This window comes from Emydura macquarii, unplaced genomic scaffold (genome assembly GCF_026122565.2).
Source record: "Emydura macquarii macquarii isolate MOO-44397 ecotype Brisbane River unplaced genomic scaffold, CSIRO-AGI_Emac_v2 contig_3219, whole genome shotgun sequence".
In the NCBI taxonomy this organism is placed as follows: Eukaryota; Metazoa; Chordata; order Testudines; family Chelidae; genus Emydura; species Emydura macquarii.
In genome coordinates this window covers 963,936-979,033 of record NW_027133356.1, presented here as the reverse complement: position 1 = coordinate 979,033, position 15,098 = coordinate 963,936, and the positions used below count along the sequence as shown (strand labels likewise).

The 15,098-nt window shown below is 59.4% G+C and overlaps 1 protein-coding gene across 1 annotated transcript in view; it reads right to left on the bottom strand.

Moving 5' to 3' along the window:
- SND1 (staphylococcal nuclease and tudor domain containing 1) overlaps positions 1-15,098 on the bottom strand; it is a 412,723-nt gene that overhangs the window by 90,112 nt on the left and 307,513 nt on the right. Inside the window, exon 16 of the mRNA XM_067531417.1 lies at positions 11,152-11,261. Within this exon, the coding sequence (XP_067387518.1) occupies positions 11,152-11,261 (110 nt within the window). The remainder of the gene's footprint in view (positions 1-11,151; positions 11,262-15,098) is intronic.

Genomic DNA, 15,098 nt, shown 5'->3' with positions numbered 1-15,098 from the left:
TCCAGCCACACCAAGAACCAGGCAGTACTTCCCCTCCACCCCGCTCCCGCCGCAGGCTCCTCAGCCCCCATGGGGACGGCATCTGACCCCGGCCAGGCCAGGCACGTGCAGATGAGGTACCGGCCCAGTGGGGTTCACAAAAGCGGACGCAATTCTGTGCTTGACTAGCACACAGCTAGCGGGGCCAGCACCCGCTGTCGGCCCGTCCTGCCCCAGGGCTCAATGCGCCCCTCCGGACTGGACACAGCTACACCGAGACATGTTCCCTGCTACCCAGATCCACGGGGGGATACCAGAGGCCCTTCCCTCTTCTTGATTGACGACCTCCCATTAGTTTTTGGTCCGAGTGACCTGCCATGTTGGTACTGCTCCTCAGGCTTTGGGAGGGGGAGGATTGTTACTAGCACCCAGGAGGGGAACCCGAAAGGGATCCAAGGTGCTGTACAAAGACCCGGTCCCTTCCCCCTGGAGCCTGCAGTCTACGCAGGCATCAGAAGAGTCGAGTGGAGGGGGAGGATAGGACATCCCAGAAGCCCAGGGGCTTCTCGTCCAGGTTCCTCCGGCAGTGCTCGTGGTGCAGCAATAGCAACACAACACAGGTCACACATTCGGAGCCTGGCGGTAGCAGCTGGGACCCCAAGTGTTTGCTGGCAAGGAGAGACAGGACACCTGCCCCTAGCAGGCCACCTCCTTTACATTCTTCTCCACTTTCACCTTCCCCGCCTCCCCTCTAGCCTGCTGAAACCACACCTTGCCCACCCCTGCGGCCCAGGAGGTCATGCAGAAGGGTCACTTTGCGCAGCTCAGCAGGGGCTGTGTTCCACCCCAGAGGTGGCTGAAGAAACTTCTGTGCCTAACAATGGAGGCACAAGAGAGATGGCTACAAGCTCCTGATCGTCACCTCGTCAGTAACAGCCCGCTGACCCCCACAGCCCTGGAAGAAGCTGGAGTGAACTTCAGCAGGTGCTAGAAAAGAGCCCTCTTAGTTCAACCTGCAAAGCGAACACAGCAGAGGACTACCGGGAGCAGACGTCTCGGAGCAGCGTCTCTTTATAGCAAGCTGGTGTAAACAGAAGGCAAGTCCAGCGCCTCACCAGTCTAACAACTGTAAAGCCTTCACTTCAATGGCGCGGCAGCCTCCCACTGAGTGGCTGCCCTGCTACATCACACGCACGCAGGGTCCAGGAGCAATTTCAAACCTGTAGATGAACAGGAGCGCAGAGCGTGGGCCGGCAACCAGAGATTTCAGACAACTCAGCTGCGGAGTGTCTCAAAAGGACCATGCACCGGAGGAAGGGCATCCTCAACGGGACCAGCCTTCAGAGCTGAAATGGCCAGGGAAAGGCTTCTGGGCAACGCGTTGGCTAAGACCCATCAAGCGGAGCGTGGAAGCACGTGTGCACGGAGTGAGCAGCGGAGACACGGAGCGGAAGGTGTGGATGGCGGCTAATGTACATGGAAAGGAGATTTAGCAACACCAACAACGCGATAGGGTAAATACAGCCTGCGCTGGAGAAAGCAGAGAGGAGAGACACAGGGAGCGTAAACGACGTGTTTTAGCTTGACAATCATTCCGAGAGATGAGGCTGTGGAGGGCATTTTTATCCTACACTGAAATTCTGAATCACAGCGTAATTATACCAAATGGAAGCAACGCTCTGGTCTGACACAGACGTCTCAATCAGGGACGTTGCACGAGTTAGTGAATTTTAATATCAAGAGACCTTAATGAGAGCACGTTGAAAACAGGGGGAGGCAAAGACAGAAGACAGGCGCTTGACGAATTCCTTCAAACGCGCCGCGCTCTTCAAAGCCTTCAGTAAGCAACCGGCACGGTCTGTCTTTTCCCTTCCAGGAGACAAGCGCTTTTCAACTCCAACCTGGGCCCTCCAGGGCCACGTCTCCTCCCGTGAAACTGGCTTCAGCAAAGCAGCTCTCAGCCAACCGAGATGCTTTAACCTCCACATCCATCTAGGCTAGGAGGTGAAGCAAACTTCTGGCATAAAGGGGGGCAGATCTTTCCAGCATGGGGCTAAACCCCCAGCTTCCATCCACCACTCCCTAGCCAGCCCTGCCATAGAAGCGTGTAGCGGATGAGGTATCGCTGGCAGAAGAGCGGACAGATGGACGATGCTGGGGGAGATGGGTGGAGAAACAGCAAACAACTGACCTTCCAAAAGGCATGTACTTTTAACAGCCAGTTCGCACCTCTCCTTGCCCCAGTCAGAGGGGAAAACCCAGACCTGGGCCCAAGCTCAGACCCGTTGGGGTGTTTGGACAGTTTGCCTTGAAAGATCAAAAGAAAAAGTCATTGAAATTGTCATGGAAGGAAGGGAGAGAAGCCCCTCTGCAGGGCCAGGTGTGCAATCAGAGCGAGCTGGGGCTAGCCAAGGCCAGGGACATGCCATAAATTCGGGGAGTCACAAGCTCAGCCGCAGAGCCCCCGACTGCTTCCCCTCCATCCCTCCTCCGCATCAGACAAGGTGCGCTTTCCGTCCCCTGCTGCTGGCTCTGTGTCAGCACGCATCCCTCCTGCAACACCTGGCTCCTGCAAGAGGCAGCGCCATCACTGGGAAAGCTTCAGATCCATGTTAAACTGCGCAGGCTGGCACCTCGTATCTGCCACAAACCCTGCACTCGAGAACGCCCCGCCCTCTCCCTGCATGGCTTGCAGGCCTGGGGCACCCTGCCTTGTCCGCACCAGCACACACGGCTCCTCCTGCAGCAGGGCCGAGGGGGCCGATACCGAAGTAGCACCTCTGGTGGGGTTCTCCTCCCAGCATCTCCCCAGAAGGCCGGGGGTTGATACAGCACCGCCACCGCTCCAGCAGGCCCCCTCCGACTGTGAGCAGCAGAACCTCATTAATTAGTTCACATTAACGACCAGGAGTCCACTGGCAAGTAACTGGATTGTCTGAGCTAGCCAATCAGCAAACACACACACACACACACACACGGGTGAAGCATCACCGAGCGCATTGCATCTGACAGGTGCAGCGCCAATTACTGGCGGCCCACGTTGTCCCAGCTAATAGGTGCTGTGTGCTCCGTGAGCGTCCGCGGATGCTGCAGCAGACCTGTCCGGTGGGAAGCAGGGCACGGATGGACGGTGTCTGGCTCTGCAAAGGACACAACGGCAGGGCTCTGCTACCGGCTCGGTCTCGACAACACGGTGGGCGCTGGGCAAAATCCAGCCACCTTCCCAGGAGACGGACACTGATCCACAGCTCGGCTGTCCAAGAACTAACTGCCCGTCCTCCCTGCTTACAGCACGCTGGGGGTCACGGGCACAGCCCAACAGGGACGCGATCCCCAAGGTGGCGTGCACCCCGACGCCGCAGCCTACAGGACGCCACAGCGTCTCTTTACACTCCAGGTGCCGCGGAAGGCTGCACGGAGCGGATTGCATCCAGGCCAGGCAGTGAGCGAAGGCAAATGGAGGAGCTAAGCAACACCCAGCCGCTGGGACGTTCACGTGTTACGTTGGCTCCTGCGCCAGCGGCTGTACATGGAGCAGAGCCAGCCAGGCTTTTCCCCAGGGTGCTCACAGTTCGTTTAGAAGCCAGCATTGTGTAGAGCCATATCCGCTCCGCTCCGCGCCACCCAGCGCGGCCCCTCTGCCGGCAGGTGTCCATTGCCCAGCTCGCCCGGGTCCTTCCGACGCGCTTCAGCTGTGTCATTTGCAAACCTCGCCCCAACTCCACTCCCCAGGAGCCAGCTAACACTGGTCCTGGGGCCGGCCCCCTTGGAAGCCTTTCCTGGACTCTAACTCGACTCTTCCCCCTAAAACGTCTCTGTCTCATCGCCATTTCCCAGCTCCCGGCCACGCTTCCCCTTCCGCGCCAGGATGACTGAGGCTCCTTCCAATGCTCTTGGGGGACTTGGGGAATCCCCCCAAAAAGGCATGGCGCCCGCTGTTCTTTACGCGCCGTCCTGCTGCTGCGCACAGACTCCGAGGGATCACTGGGGCACAGACGCCTCTGCCGTATCCCGTGTGTCCGGGGATTCGAGACTTCTCCAGCGATCGCCGCCACCAGCGTGCTTGGTGCTGAATTGAGGCTGGCTGGACTGAGTGTCAGGATTCGCCCCAGGGGAAGAGTGGGGAGGGCTCCACCCTACGACCTGGGAAACCTGGGCTCAAGACCTTCCTCTGCCACCGACTGCCTCTGTGACCATGAGCTTCTCTGTGCCTCAGTTTCCCAACTGTTGAACAACCCAGGGCTAATAGCCGTCCCCTACCGCCCAGAGGTGCTGGGAGGACAGATGCATTCGAAGACTGTAAAGCACTCAGATACTGCACAGAAGTGCCTAGGTCGCTAGATATCTCCTCCCCTTCCCGTTGTACTGACTCTGTGGGCAATAGCCTCCAGGGTCGCAGCTAATGGTAACGAGCAACAGCCTCTGTTTATGAGCAGCTGGCCGCTTCGCTCTGCAGCCCCGTCAGAGCTCCCGGGACGGCTGGGCCTGGTTCTCTCTAGAGGGGTTTGTTTTCCCACCTGTGTGAAGCCTCCAAGGGACCCTTGTGATAGCCTAGTTCTAGCCAGCCTCCTGCACTGCACGGGCCAGAGAATGCCAGCCAGGCCCCAAACCCGGCAAATCAACCCAGCAAATCTGCTGGAGCAGAGCTTTGGCGAGAGACACCTGCTCTGAGTGTCCAGACTCAAAACGATGGAGAACTCCCCACGCCCTGGGTGAGGTGTTCCAGCACCTCCTCCTTAACCGCAACTCTCTATCCTCTCCCTAGACTGCCCGAAAGTGGCGGGCGGGAGGGAGCTCGTCCGTCTCTCTGGGCGGATCCACAGAATGTGACTGGCCAGGGCTGGAGTCCCAAGTGATGGAGAGACCATTCCAGAGGCAAACATGCTGCGCTTTCCGGCAGTCTCCTCCGGGTCTATGTTTCCTCTCTCAATTTCACTCCTCTCCCTTCCTTGGTGTGAACACCCTTCAGTGAGCTGCAGCCTCAGGCAACCCAAGCCCTCCCAGCTCCCCGGCTGAAGGGTTTGGGTGGCCGGGGACACGGAAGCCATGAGTGGTCCCAGGCAGCCTCGCATGGCAATGAAAACCAGCCAACGACATGCTAACCACGACCACAGACTCTGCAAAGCCAAAGCGAGTATCGGTTTCCCAGCGCTATGATGCTAGCTGCTCTTGAAATTGCGGTAGAAAAGCAGGAGTGCTTTTCTATCTGAAACAGCCTGTAAGTGCCCAGCGGATAAATAAACAAACACTTCTATCGCACATCAGACGGCGCAGGAAGGCAGCGGGAACGGGACATTCTCTGGGCGGCACTTGTAATAATGGAGCGAAGCTACTGATCATTGGACGGCTGTTTAACACTGCCAAACGGGGAGGGCATTTCTTCCACAGCTCCTCTTTGCAAGCATCAGCGTAGCTCCCCGGGGGCAGGAGAGCCAGCAGGGCCGGAGCAGCGCCAGCAGAAAGCAGCTGCGGCACAGTTCTGGGCGGACCCGGGGGCTGGAACCCAACACAGGTAGCACCAGAGCCAGCACAACCGAGGGGCATACCATGCAAGTCGCAGATCAGCACCCTGGTACCGCAGCACCCGTCGCTTAAAACTGGCAGGAGGAGTGAAGTCCCGAGTGGACTTCGTGGAGTCTCTAGCGTATTTTCCTTTTCAGGGTCAAATCTCTGCTAGGGGTAGGGGGCCTTTTAAAGAGGTTATTAATTGTCTCTTCTGCGGTAGGCCTGTGGGAGGGGGCAGAGGTAGAAGGGGATGCAAGGCTTGGACCGTTTTGCTGGTAGCACTCGCATGTGTGGGGCTGGCCCCCCCGGCCCGCTCTCAATAGCGACACCCAGGACGGCATGAAACCGCAGTGCCATTATTTCGCTGGGCCTTGGCACTCTCCTGCGAACAGGGTCCTCTGCGCAGGACGCCTGGCGGAGATGCCGGCTTTCCTGAGCCCGTTTAACGGAACTGCCCCCAATGGCCTGGGTTCGGTGGGAAGGGGGGCCAGGTCACAGGCTAGTTTACAGATTGGCTTTGGGATTTCAGGCTCCTGGACGAGGCAAGTCACCTCGGGACAGTAAATGCCCCGCTACAGGCCAGTTCCTTCCCCCCAGGCAAGAAGTTAAGCAAATTTGTGCAGCTTGGCTGCTTTTGCTTTTGCTTCCAGGAGGACGTGACCTGTCCCTGAACCAGGAAAGGTGCGTCGGGGAGAGGAGAGGGGTTGCCCAAACTTCTGCCGGCTCCTTTTATGTTTGCCGGGCCACAAACAGGGCCAAGTAAGTTCATTTACTCCACATCCTAATTCAAAGAGAAATGACCAGATCTAACCTCCCACTGCGGGTTCTTGCACCTTCCTCTGAAGCAGATGGTGCTGGCCAGACTGGGGCTTGGGTCTGATCTGGTCCGGCAGTTATGACCTCAACAGATTTCTCAGGCTACCAATTCCACTGGGACGAGACCCCTCTGGCCCGAAAGCCCAGCTCCAGTTTGGTGCAATCCCGGCACCACCTGCCTGCCCAGACAAGGGATGGTGGGGACTGTCCAATCTCATTCCTTACGGGTAATTGTCTGTAGCTGATCAAAAATGGCACCAGAATCTCCATCTCCACGGGGTCAGAGTAATTGCATGTGTGTGGGAGGGGGAGAGAAGTGCTGTGTGTAGCTATTAAATAGACTAACACACTGACTTTGATTTGAATTGCTGGCTTCCTGGACAGGGAAGAATAAAGGGAAGGGGGGGAAAAAACCCCCACGCAACTTGCCTATTACAGCAGCTTCTGTGCGACGCGAGAGAAAGCCCCGGCCCCAGACTGCAGTGCACCGCCGAGTCTAGGAAGCTCTGCTCGCTGCAAGAAGTCTCCAGTCATTACTGTGTATTAGAAAGATCATGGAAGTGGCAGCTTTGCTGAATGCAAACGCAGCGGGGTTGTGCCGGGATAGGAGAGACTTCAGAAACCCACCAAATGGAGACCTTTCCCTTCGAAAGCAAGCCGGGAAATGCAGCCGGGGCCGCAGAATAACTTGACAGTGAATGATGGCTGGAAATGTCAGCTTCTCGGAGCTGGCTGGTTTTATGCAGCGGACGCATAAAACAAATTTAAAGGGAATTGGGTTGACAGTTCTCGAGATAACCAGTTCTTAAGTCAATTTAAACCGAACTGGTGGGAGTTAGAATACAGGGCAATGATGCAAAATTGATACATAAATATTCCTCATCTGAAGCGCGGATCCCTTGGAGGGGAATGTGCCGAATGAATAAAACAGAGCGTGCACTTCGGAGGAGGACAAAGCACCAGAGTGTATTGTCCACACAGCAGGACTCACCGCCAGCCAGATCCCCGCACACGTGACAGCCGGCCCTCGCTTGCTGCACACCCTGCATTCTGCCCGCGGCCATCCAACCAGCGAGAGCGGCTAACGGCTGGATCGGCTCATCTCTGAAAGAGACCCCTGCTCCCTTCCCGGAAGCCGTCACCTCGCCCCACTCCTGCGGGCACTGCATTTGGCCCGGCCCCAGTCCGGGCCCCCTCCTCTGTACGGCTCCCCATGGCTTGGGAAGACGCTGCCGAGAGCGAAGGGAGACGAGGGGAGAGGTTTGGGGAGCGGGAGGGGTTCTTCCTGGTTTTCCGAGACGCTACGGGTCTGGTGAACAGGGCGCTGAAAATTCACGGGCGCGCTGCAGGTGGGAGCCTATCGGAAAAGCCCGGGTGGGCAGAGGTTGCCCGAGGTCAAGGCAACCTTTCCTCTTCAAGGAGAGGAGAGAAGGGGGCTCGGAGCAGAGCAAGCAGCCGGCCGCACTGCCCGCAGCCTCTCTGACAGTGGGGGGGGGGTGGGAGGCACTCTGGGCGCCCCCGCTGCCTATCCATCACAGGCCACAAGGTGAAAGCGCTTCCAGCCCTGCAGCTCGCTGCCCTGGCCTGCGCCTGCCCCAGCCGCCCAGCGCGTGTTGCTCCCCCTCTGCCAGGGAGCTAGCACTTGGGGGGCAAAGGGGGCAGCTGGCTCGGGTCTCTCCAGAACTGCCTTTCCAAGAGGGGGCAGAGCTGCAGGCCTGCGTGGTGCTGCGCCCGGCACTTCTAGCAATCGTGCTGCTTACGGCAGCGTCTGGGGCCCGCTGGGCCAGGCGCTGCCCAAACGGAGAGAGCCCCTGCCCCCCAACAGCTTCCAGTCCCCACGCACAGGCCAGACCCGGGGGAAGGGAGAGCGCAGCCAAGCGGCAGCCACGACATGCGGGCAGCGCCAGCCCGGCCGGAATTCATGGCTCCTTAAATCCGAGGCGAGCAGGGGACTGGCTCGATGGAAAGACGAGGGCAGGAGGAACGGACGCAGACAGCAAACCCGTGCAGGGCATGGCGCGTGCCACGAGAACACGGCGCAGCCAGACGGTTCTCCCTCTCCCCTGCACGGTTCTGGGCCTGGGGGCAGAAACGAGTCCGACCGGGCCCCTGGTTATCCCCTTCGACCCATGGAGCTGCTCCATGCTCCCGGCTGAATAGAGGGCTGGCCCCTCGCCTTGCTGACAACCTGCCCAGCTCCAGCGGCCGTGCCACCCCCGAGGGGCTGCCCCTGCACAGACACCCTTCGACGTGGGCCAGCCGAGCTCTCCTCTCCCCGGAACGGGTTCTCACGTGCCTCCCCCGTTTCAACCGGCCGCGCAACCAGGCCCGGGCCAGCCAACCCGAGAGCGACTTAGCCACCAGCTCGCTTGGCCCACGCACGCAGACTCCACGATCAGACGGGACCAGCGTGATCATCTCGTCCGACCTCCTGCACAGGGCAGGCCGCAGAACCTCGCCCCCCGCTCCTGTGACAGCCCCTCACCTCTGGCTGTCCCCGAAAGTCTCAAATCACTGCGTAAAGACACCATGTTGCAGAGACACCCCCTTCCCCCCGTTACACTAGTTTAAACCCGCAAGTCACCCGTGGCCCATGCTGCGGAGGAAGCCTATGCACAGCAGCGATATGTCTCTTAGCCCTGGGCTTTGTCTGTAGCACCCTGTGGAAGCACCGTTTGCTGCGTGCACCTAGCAGGGCCTCTCTGGGGCAGACCCACAGCTTGCCCTGCTTCCACCACAGCAGCCTCCCCACGAGGGAGTCACCAAGTAGGGCATGGCTCCGCACAAACATCACCTCCTGCCCAGGGCCAGCACAGCGCTGCCCTGCCCAAGGCAATCACGGCTGCAAGGGTGTTTTCCTTGGTATATTTTGGAACCATCTCCATTCTGTAGCCTATAGGACTAGCCTGCTTGCTTGCACTGATCTGTCTGTCTGTCTACCTTTCCTTATAGATTGAAGTGTTGTTGTTTTATTGTAATACAGACCTAGATTCAGACTGAAGTGTTACAGCTGCAGTGCAGGTACCTCAGAGGCCACACCCTGTGTGAACGCGAAGGCAGGTAGCATACATACGTTCGGGACCTATGGCCCAGCTAAGTAACGATGAGTTAAAGGATAAGACACAGATGGTTATAGCCTTTACCCTAGATACGTCAGGAGGTATCAAGACGGGGGGGCTGTCTCAGGTTACGCCCCGAGTAAACGTCACAGATATACCACAGAGCCCACAAAAAGGGCCAGAAATAACAGAGGTGAGATAAGCGAACCCTCTGGAACCGTCTGCAAAGGACGTGGATCTGTCATTAATAGGCACACACCTGCCAGCCTATAGAATAAGTGCACCCTGATAATTTGGGGGTGAAGAAGCCAAGCTTGGACGTCGAAGGACACATATTGGTCAGGGTATAGAAAGGGGCACATCGTGTTACTTGGGCGTGATCACCAGCTCCTGCTGCTGTTAGCTAGTGTTTGTGAAAATCTTTTGTTCTTCGTTTATACGGAGTCTTCTTTGTGTTCTTAGTCTTAGCCTTGTAGCTCTTCGCCCTCGAGCAGTGCCCGGCTCTGCACCCCTCCACTCGAGAGCTGAGCAACCGCACATCTCTCTCAGCCAGGTCAGCAGGGAAGGGGGTGAGTGTATTAATGCAAAGCATCCCGTAGATCTATATCTATATCACAGGCGTCTCTGGAATCAGACTGTAATCCGACCCATTAGCCGTTTGATTATTCATTTGCTTTTAATCCGTCATTTCATGTTATCGCAATAAAAGCTCGTAGAATTGTACAGATTTGGCTGTCAGTGTGAGCGTTCCTGTCGTGCACCCCGGGGGTCCCTGTAAACTCTTCTGGAGCCTGATCCCAGGACTAGAACCTCGTTATCGTCTGATCAGTCAATTAGCGAGCCTATAACCCCATTCAAACGACTAACTACCCAAAATCAGGCTACAATTCCCGGGTTCGCCATGCAGCCTCCATGGCCGCAGAGGGAGGCACAGACACGCTGCCGTCACTGAGAGCAGAGCTCGCGTTTCCAACACAGAGACTATTCCTCCCCCGCCCCCAGCCCCGATACACCTTCCCCCACGGCCCCTGCAGCGAGGGGGCGATGGAGGGCAGCAGGAGCGACACGCCCCAGCCATGCAGGGCGCACAGAGGGACGTGCAGCTGGGAGCCAGCCCTGCTCTGCTCAGCTCCGGCAGGGACAGGCTCTGCTGATGAAGCCACCTGCTACAACCCATCCAGGTCCCTGACCGGTCCGGGCCACTGGGGCTTTCCCGGCACACGCTGCCAAGAGCCCCGGCGCTGCCAGCCCCGCACCGCACAGCACCAGCGTGCGGCTCTGCAGGTGCCCGGAGCTGGCCAGACACTGGTGGCCGCATGCTCTCACCCTGCACCACCTCAGGGCTTCTGTCAAGCCACAGAGAAGGAAGAGCCCCCGGCTCCTGGGCGTGGGGGTCTCTGCGGGGAACAGACTGGCGGGAATCCCGGGGAACACGTCTCGCCTTTAACTCTTGGGACTCTCCCTCAACACGGCTCCCCCGCACGGGAGCTGCCCCCGAGCAGCCCACAGCCCACGCTGCAGACACAAAGCAACCGCCCGGGACGACAAACCGTGGCCGGGGAGTGACCGGCGCCGCAGGCCGTCCGAACCGAACACCTCGCAAAGGAACTGGCCCGTGAGCAGCGAGCCCCGCGACCTAGTCCCAGCCGGAGCCGGGAGCGCCCACGGAGCCGGGGCTCCGCCAGAGACCAGCCGACGCAGCGCGGCAGGGGGAGCGCTGCACCCGACCCCCCGGCAGAGCACCAGCATTCCCACCCGCGGCAGTGGGGCGCAGCGGGGGCGGACGTCCTACCTCACGCTGCAGCACCAGCTCCTTGGTGAAGACGGTGGCTTCCTCGCTGAAGGGTTCTCCCTCCTGCACCAGGCCGGGAAGGTTTCGTGCGCCGCGGGGACACTCGATGCCTGAAGGGGGGAACAAAAGCACCTCGGTGAGGAGACGAGCACCCGAGGGCACGGCGGGGTGTCACGCGCGAGGGGGGAGGGCTAGCGACTGCAGCACGGAGCTGGCCCGGTCCCTGCCTCACCAAAGTCAGGGCAACCTCAGCAAGGAATGTGCAACTGCCTCTGCTGTGGGGAAGCATCCAGCACCCCCTCTCGGCTGGGGGGCAGGAGGGGTGACGAGTCCCCCTCCCATCGCCCCATGACAGGCAGTGCTGTCTGGGACTCAGGAGAGCCGGGTTCCAGCCCTGGCTCCACCACAGGCCTGCTGGGTGCCCTGGGACAAGGCACGCCCAGCCCCGTGCCTCAGTTTCCCCTCCCACCTTTAGTCCAGCTGCCCAAGGATACGACTTCCCTCCTGGGGAGAGCACTGAGCTCCGGCCCATGACTGCATCTACCACCCACCACTGAACCTGCTCGCCAGGGCCTGCCTCTGGGCTCGGCCAAGGCGAATGATCCCTGGACCCCCCTGCTGCAGCGCAAAGCCTGCCGCCCCACGAAGGTAGGCTGCTCTCGCTGTGCTGAGCCAGGCCCCTCAGCTTCACCAGCGGTCAAGTGACACGCAGGCAGGCGTGGATTTCCAAGCTCCGGCCCTCCTGGAGTAAGAATCACCTGCTGCTGCAGGGAGACTCGGTCCTACAGTAGGGGCTGGGGGTGTGGGGGAGGCTGCAGGCGGGCACAGAACTTTGTAAAGAAGTTTCCATCTCAGGTGGCCCGTGCCTGGCCTGGAGAGCAAACACAGAGACCCACGTTCTACAAAGCAAGCCAGGGCGTCACCATTGTCTCAGACGCAGGCCAGGGGATCCACAGGGAGCACAGCACGCTGGGCCCCATGGCCCCGGAAACGCGAGACCCGCTGCATAAAAGCTGGGCACAGCTCCCGGATCCCTGGCAAGCTGCCCACGCAGCCGGGAATGGGCGCAGCCCACGACTGACACAGGAACGTCTGTGCTCCCCAGTGCTCACTGAGCCAACCGGAGCTTTTCCAGCAACTGCAGGGAACTTTTGAGCTGGGTCAGAAGGCCTGGGATACCCTCGGGGGCTCAAGGAAAACGCTTCTGAACAGGGAAGGGGCCCAGACACAACGGCGATGGGCGTAACAGACGACCCGACAGGAGCGGACAACCTAGCGCAGGGGTGGGAGCAAGGCTCTTTCCAGGACTGTCAGGCAGCATCGCCCGCAGCCCCTGCAGCAGAGCGGAGGGGGATGAAGAGCGCACGCTCCTGCCAGGAGACAGGTGTTCGGAGGAAGCACGAATTGATTTCTAAGCTCTGGAGCCTCTTGGGGCGGGGAGAGAGTCTAAATTCAGCATCAGACCTTTTGCTGGGATGATCAGCGTCATTGTCAAGTGAAAGGCAACCATTGGGACAGCCCTGAGTGCGGGCACGGCTCATTTCCCTCCCCACGCCGGGAGAGATGCTTTTATTAACTCCTTGACAAGAGAGAGAGGCAACCCCTCTCCCCGGCCAGGCGAGGCGAGGGCTGAATTTTCTCTGCAGCATGCAAGCTCCGCCGTAGCAATGCTGACCAGAGCCGGCCCAGGCCAGGAAGAGAAGTCGTTTAAAGCCGGGTGAAGTCTATAAAGGGAGAGGGGAGGGGGCTTCCACTCAACCCAGGAGCCCATTTCTGCAAGACATTTAAAAAGCAATAAAAGCCGGAAAAGCAACCGCCAGGCTGTCCCCTGAACTAAACGTTTAGTGACGGGAAGGTGCCGGCAGCGCCAGAACAAGGACCACAGCGCATAAAGATACTTTATTACAGCCACAGCGGCATCTGTCAAAAGGCTCGTTCCTCGAGCGTGCGCGCTCTCTGCAAAACATCGGCGCAGTTTCTCCGGCACCCGCCCAATCCGGCTCGCTCCTGACAGCCTGGATGGTCTCACACAGATCCGATCTGAACACACATCGGACTCTTCCACCAGCGGTCGTGCACTGTGCTGGAGACAAGGGCAGAGACCTCTGGAACGCACCCGCCCCTTTCCCATTCACGCCAGGCAAGACACGCGCGGGTGCCTGCCCTGGAAAGGAGGGTGAGTGGAAGGGGGACACCCATGGATTCACAGCTGCGCTGGAGATCTGATCGGGTGACCATCACGGTCCCTTCTGGCTTAAAATCAGTTCTGTAAATCCGGGGCTGCCCTCGCTTCCCTCCTGCAGAACCCGATGCTACGGAGAGTCCAGTCACCCGGGCCAGGGAACTAGTTAACACGTTCATGGGTCACCAGCGCCTTGCCAGGCTGGGAGCGACGTGGCTGGTGTACGGGAGCTGCAGTGGCTCGAAGAAGCTTCACAAAGCACACGTCAAACCCCCGAGCGGAGAGCAGTGGCTGGAGCTGAGAACCTCAGTGCTCCAGGGGGCTGGAAAGGGGGATTTCCTCTCTCAGGGCGCAGCTCAGCCCCTGCAACCTGCTGCCTGCGAAGCCAGCTGCGGGGTGGAGGTGGAAGGATGCTGCAGCTTGGGTCAGTGCCGTGCTGGAGAGCTAAAACTGCTGGGCCACCAAACGCGCCGTCGGTGTAAGAGGGCTCTGCTGCACACAGGATGCGCCGGCCCAGGCCAGCAGGGAGCGAGCAGTGGAGGGGACGGGCCGTGCACAGGCGCAGGGCTGGGACCGCATCGTCCTACGGCACCCAGCACAACAGGGCTCCGGTGCCAATCGGACGCTCCTGCCTCCTCAGCAGTTGTAACGCCCCAGAGCCGAACGCAAGGGGCTGGATTCGCCCCAGGGCCGGGAGCTCCCTGACAAGCAGGGAAGCTCTTCCTGCGGCAGCCCCATGAGCTGCGTTCACGCAGGGCGTACGACACTCTCCACTCTGGGGCACGGCCTGGAGCAGCCGCCCAGGCCCCACCCTGCTCCCGGCAACGAAACCCACTGGAAAGAAAAGAAGACACCAGGGCCCCTGAGCCGAGGTGCGCTCTGACTTTCTGCAGCGTCTCACTCACACTCCCCACGTGCAGCACACAGCGAAACAGAAGCAAGCCCTGCGAGGCCAGGGACGGCTTACGCTCGTTTTCCAGATGGGGAAACTGAGGCGCGCAAAGGCTAAAGCCTGGCTGCCTCTCTGACGCCTCGACAAGTGGCCCGGTTTCCAGAGGCGGTGCCCCAATGAAGCCAACGGGAGCGGTGGCGCCCAGCCGCACTCATTTAGCTGCCTACCCCTCGGCCGTCAATCCTGCACAGGCTTACGCAGGTGATTAGCTGCAGGCAGCCCGGGGAGCGGTCGCCCCTCTTGGGGCTAGACGCAGCGTGCAGAGCTCTGCAGGATCACGGCCCAATCTGAAAACGCTGCCTGTAGCGCGCAGCCCAAGGTCACCTCGCACAGCTCAGGTGGAACTCGGACACGTGATCCCCCAACGCCCTGCTCTAAAGACAGACAAGAGGCAGAAACCCGACCGGGAGGCGGACAAAGCGCAGAACGCTGCCCAGAATCCAGCTAAACGTCTCTGAAGGCAGATATTGCTGGAGGTACAGACGCTATCCCAAACCACTTTAATAAGCGCGCATAATTTTGGGTATTGCTTATTACCTTTAATAGCTGCCTCGGCTGATAACTCCAACTGGGCACTGCCTGATAAGCAAGTATTAATTCTGCCTTGTTATTACAGACACAGAAGCAGGTCAAGTGCTCGTCTTCCCCCCTCCCCCCCAGCTCAATCCTGCAAGTCATTACTAAAAATAAAAAAAGGCTAAAAGCCGGAATATTCACACTTCAGTTCAAGGCAGCGTGGGGATTTCTAATGGAGACGTTGACAGCGTGAGGCAGCGTCCCTACGCTTTAGGTCTCAGCCAAGCCAGCGGAAGA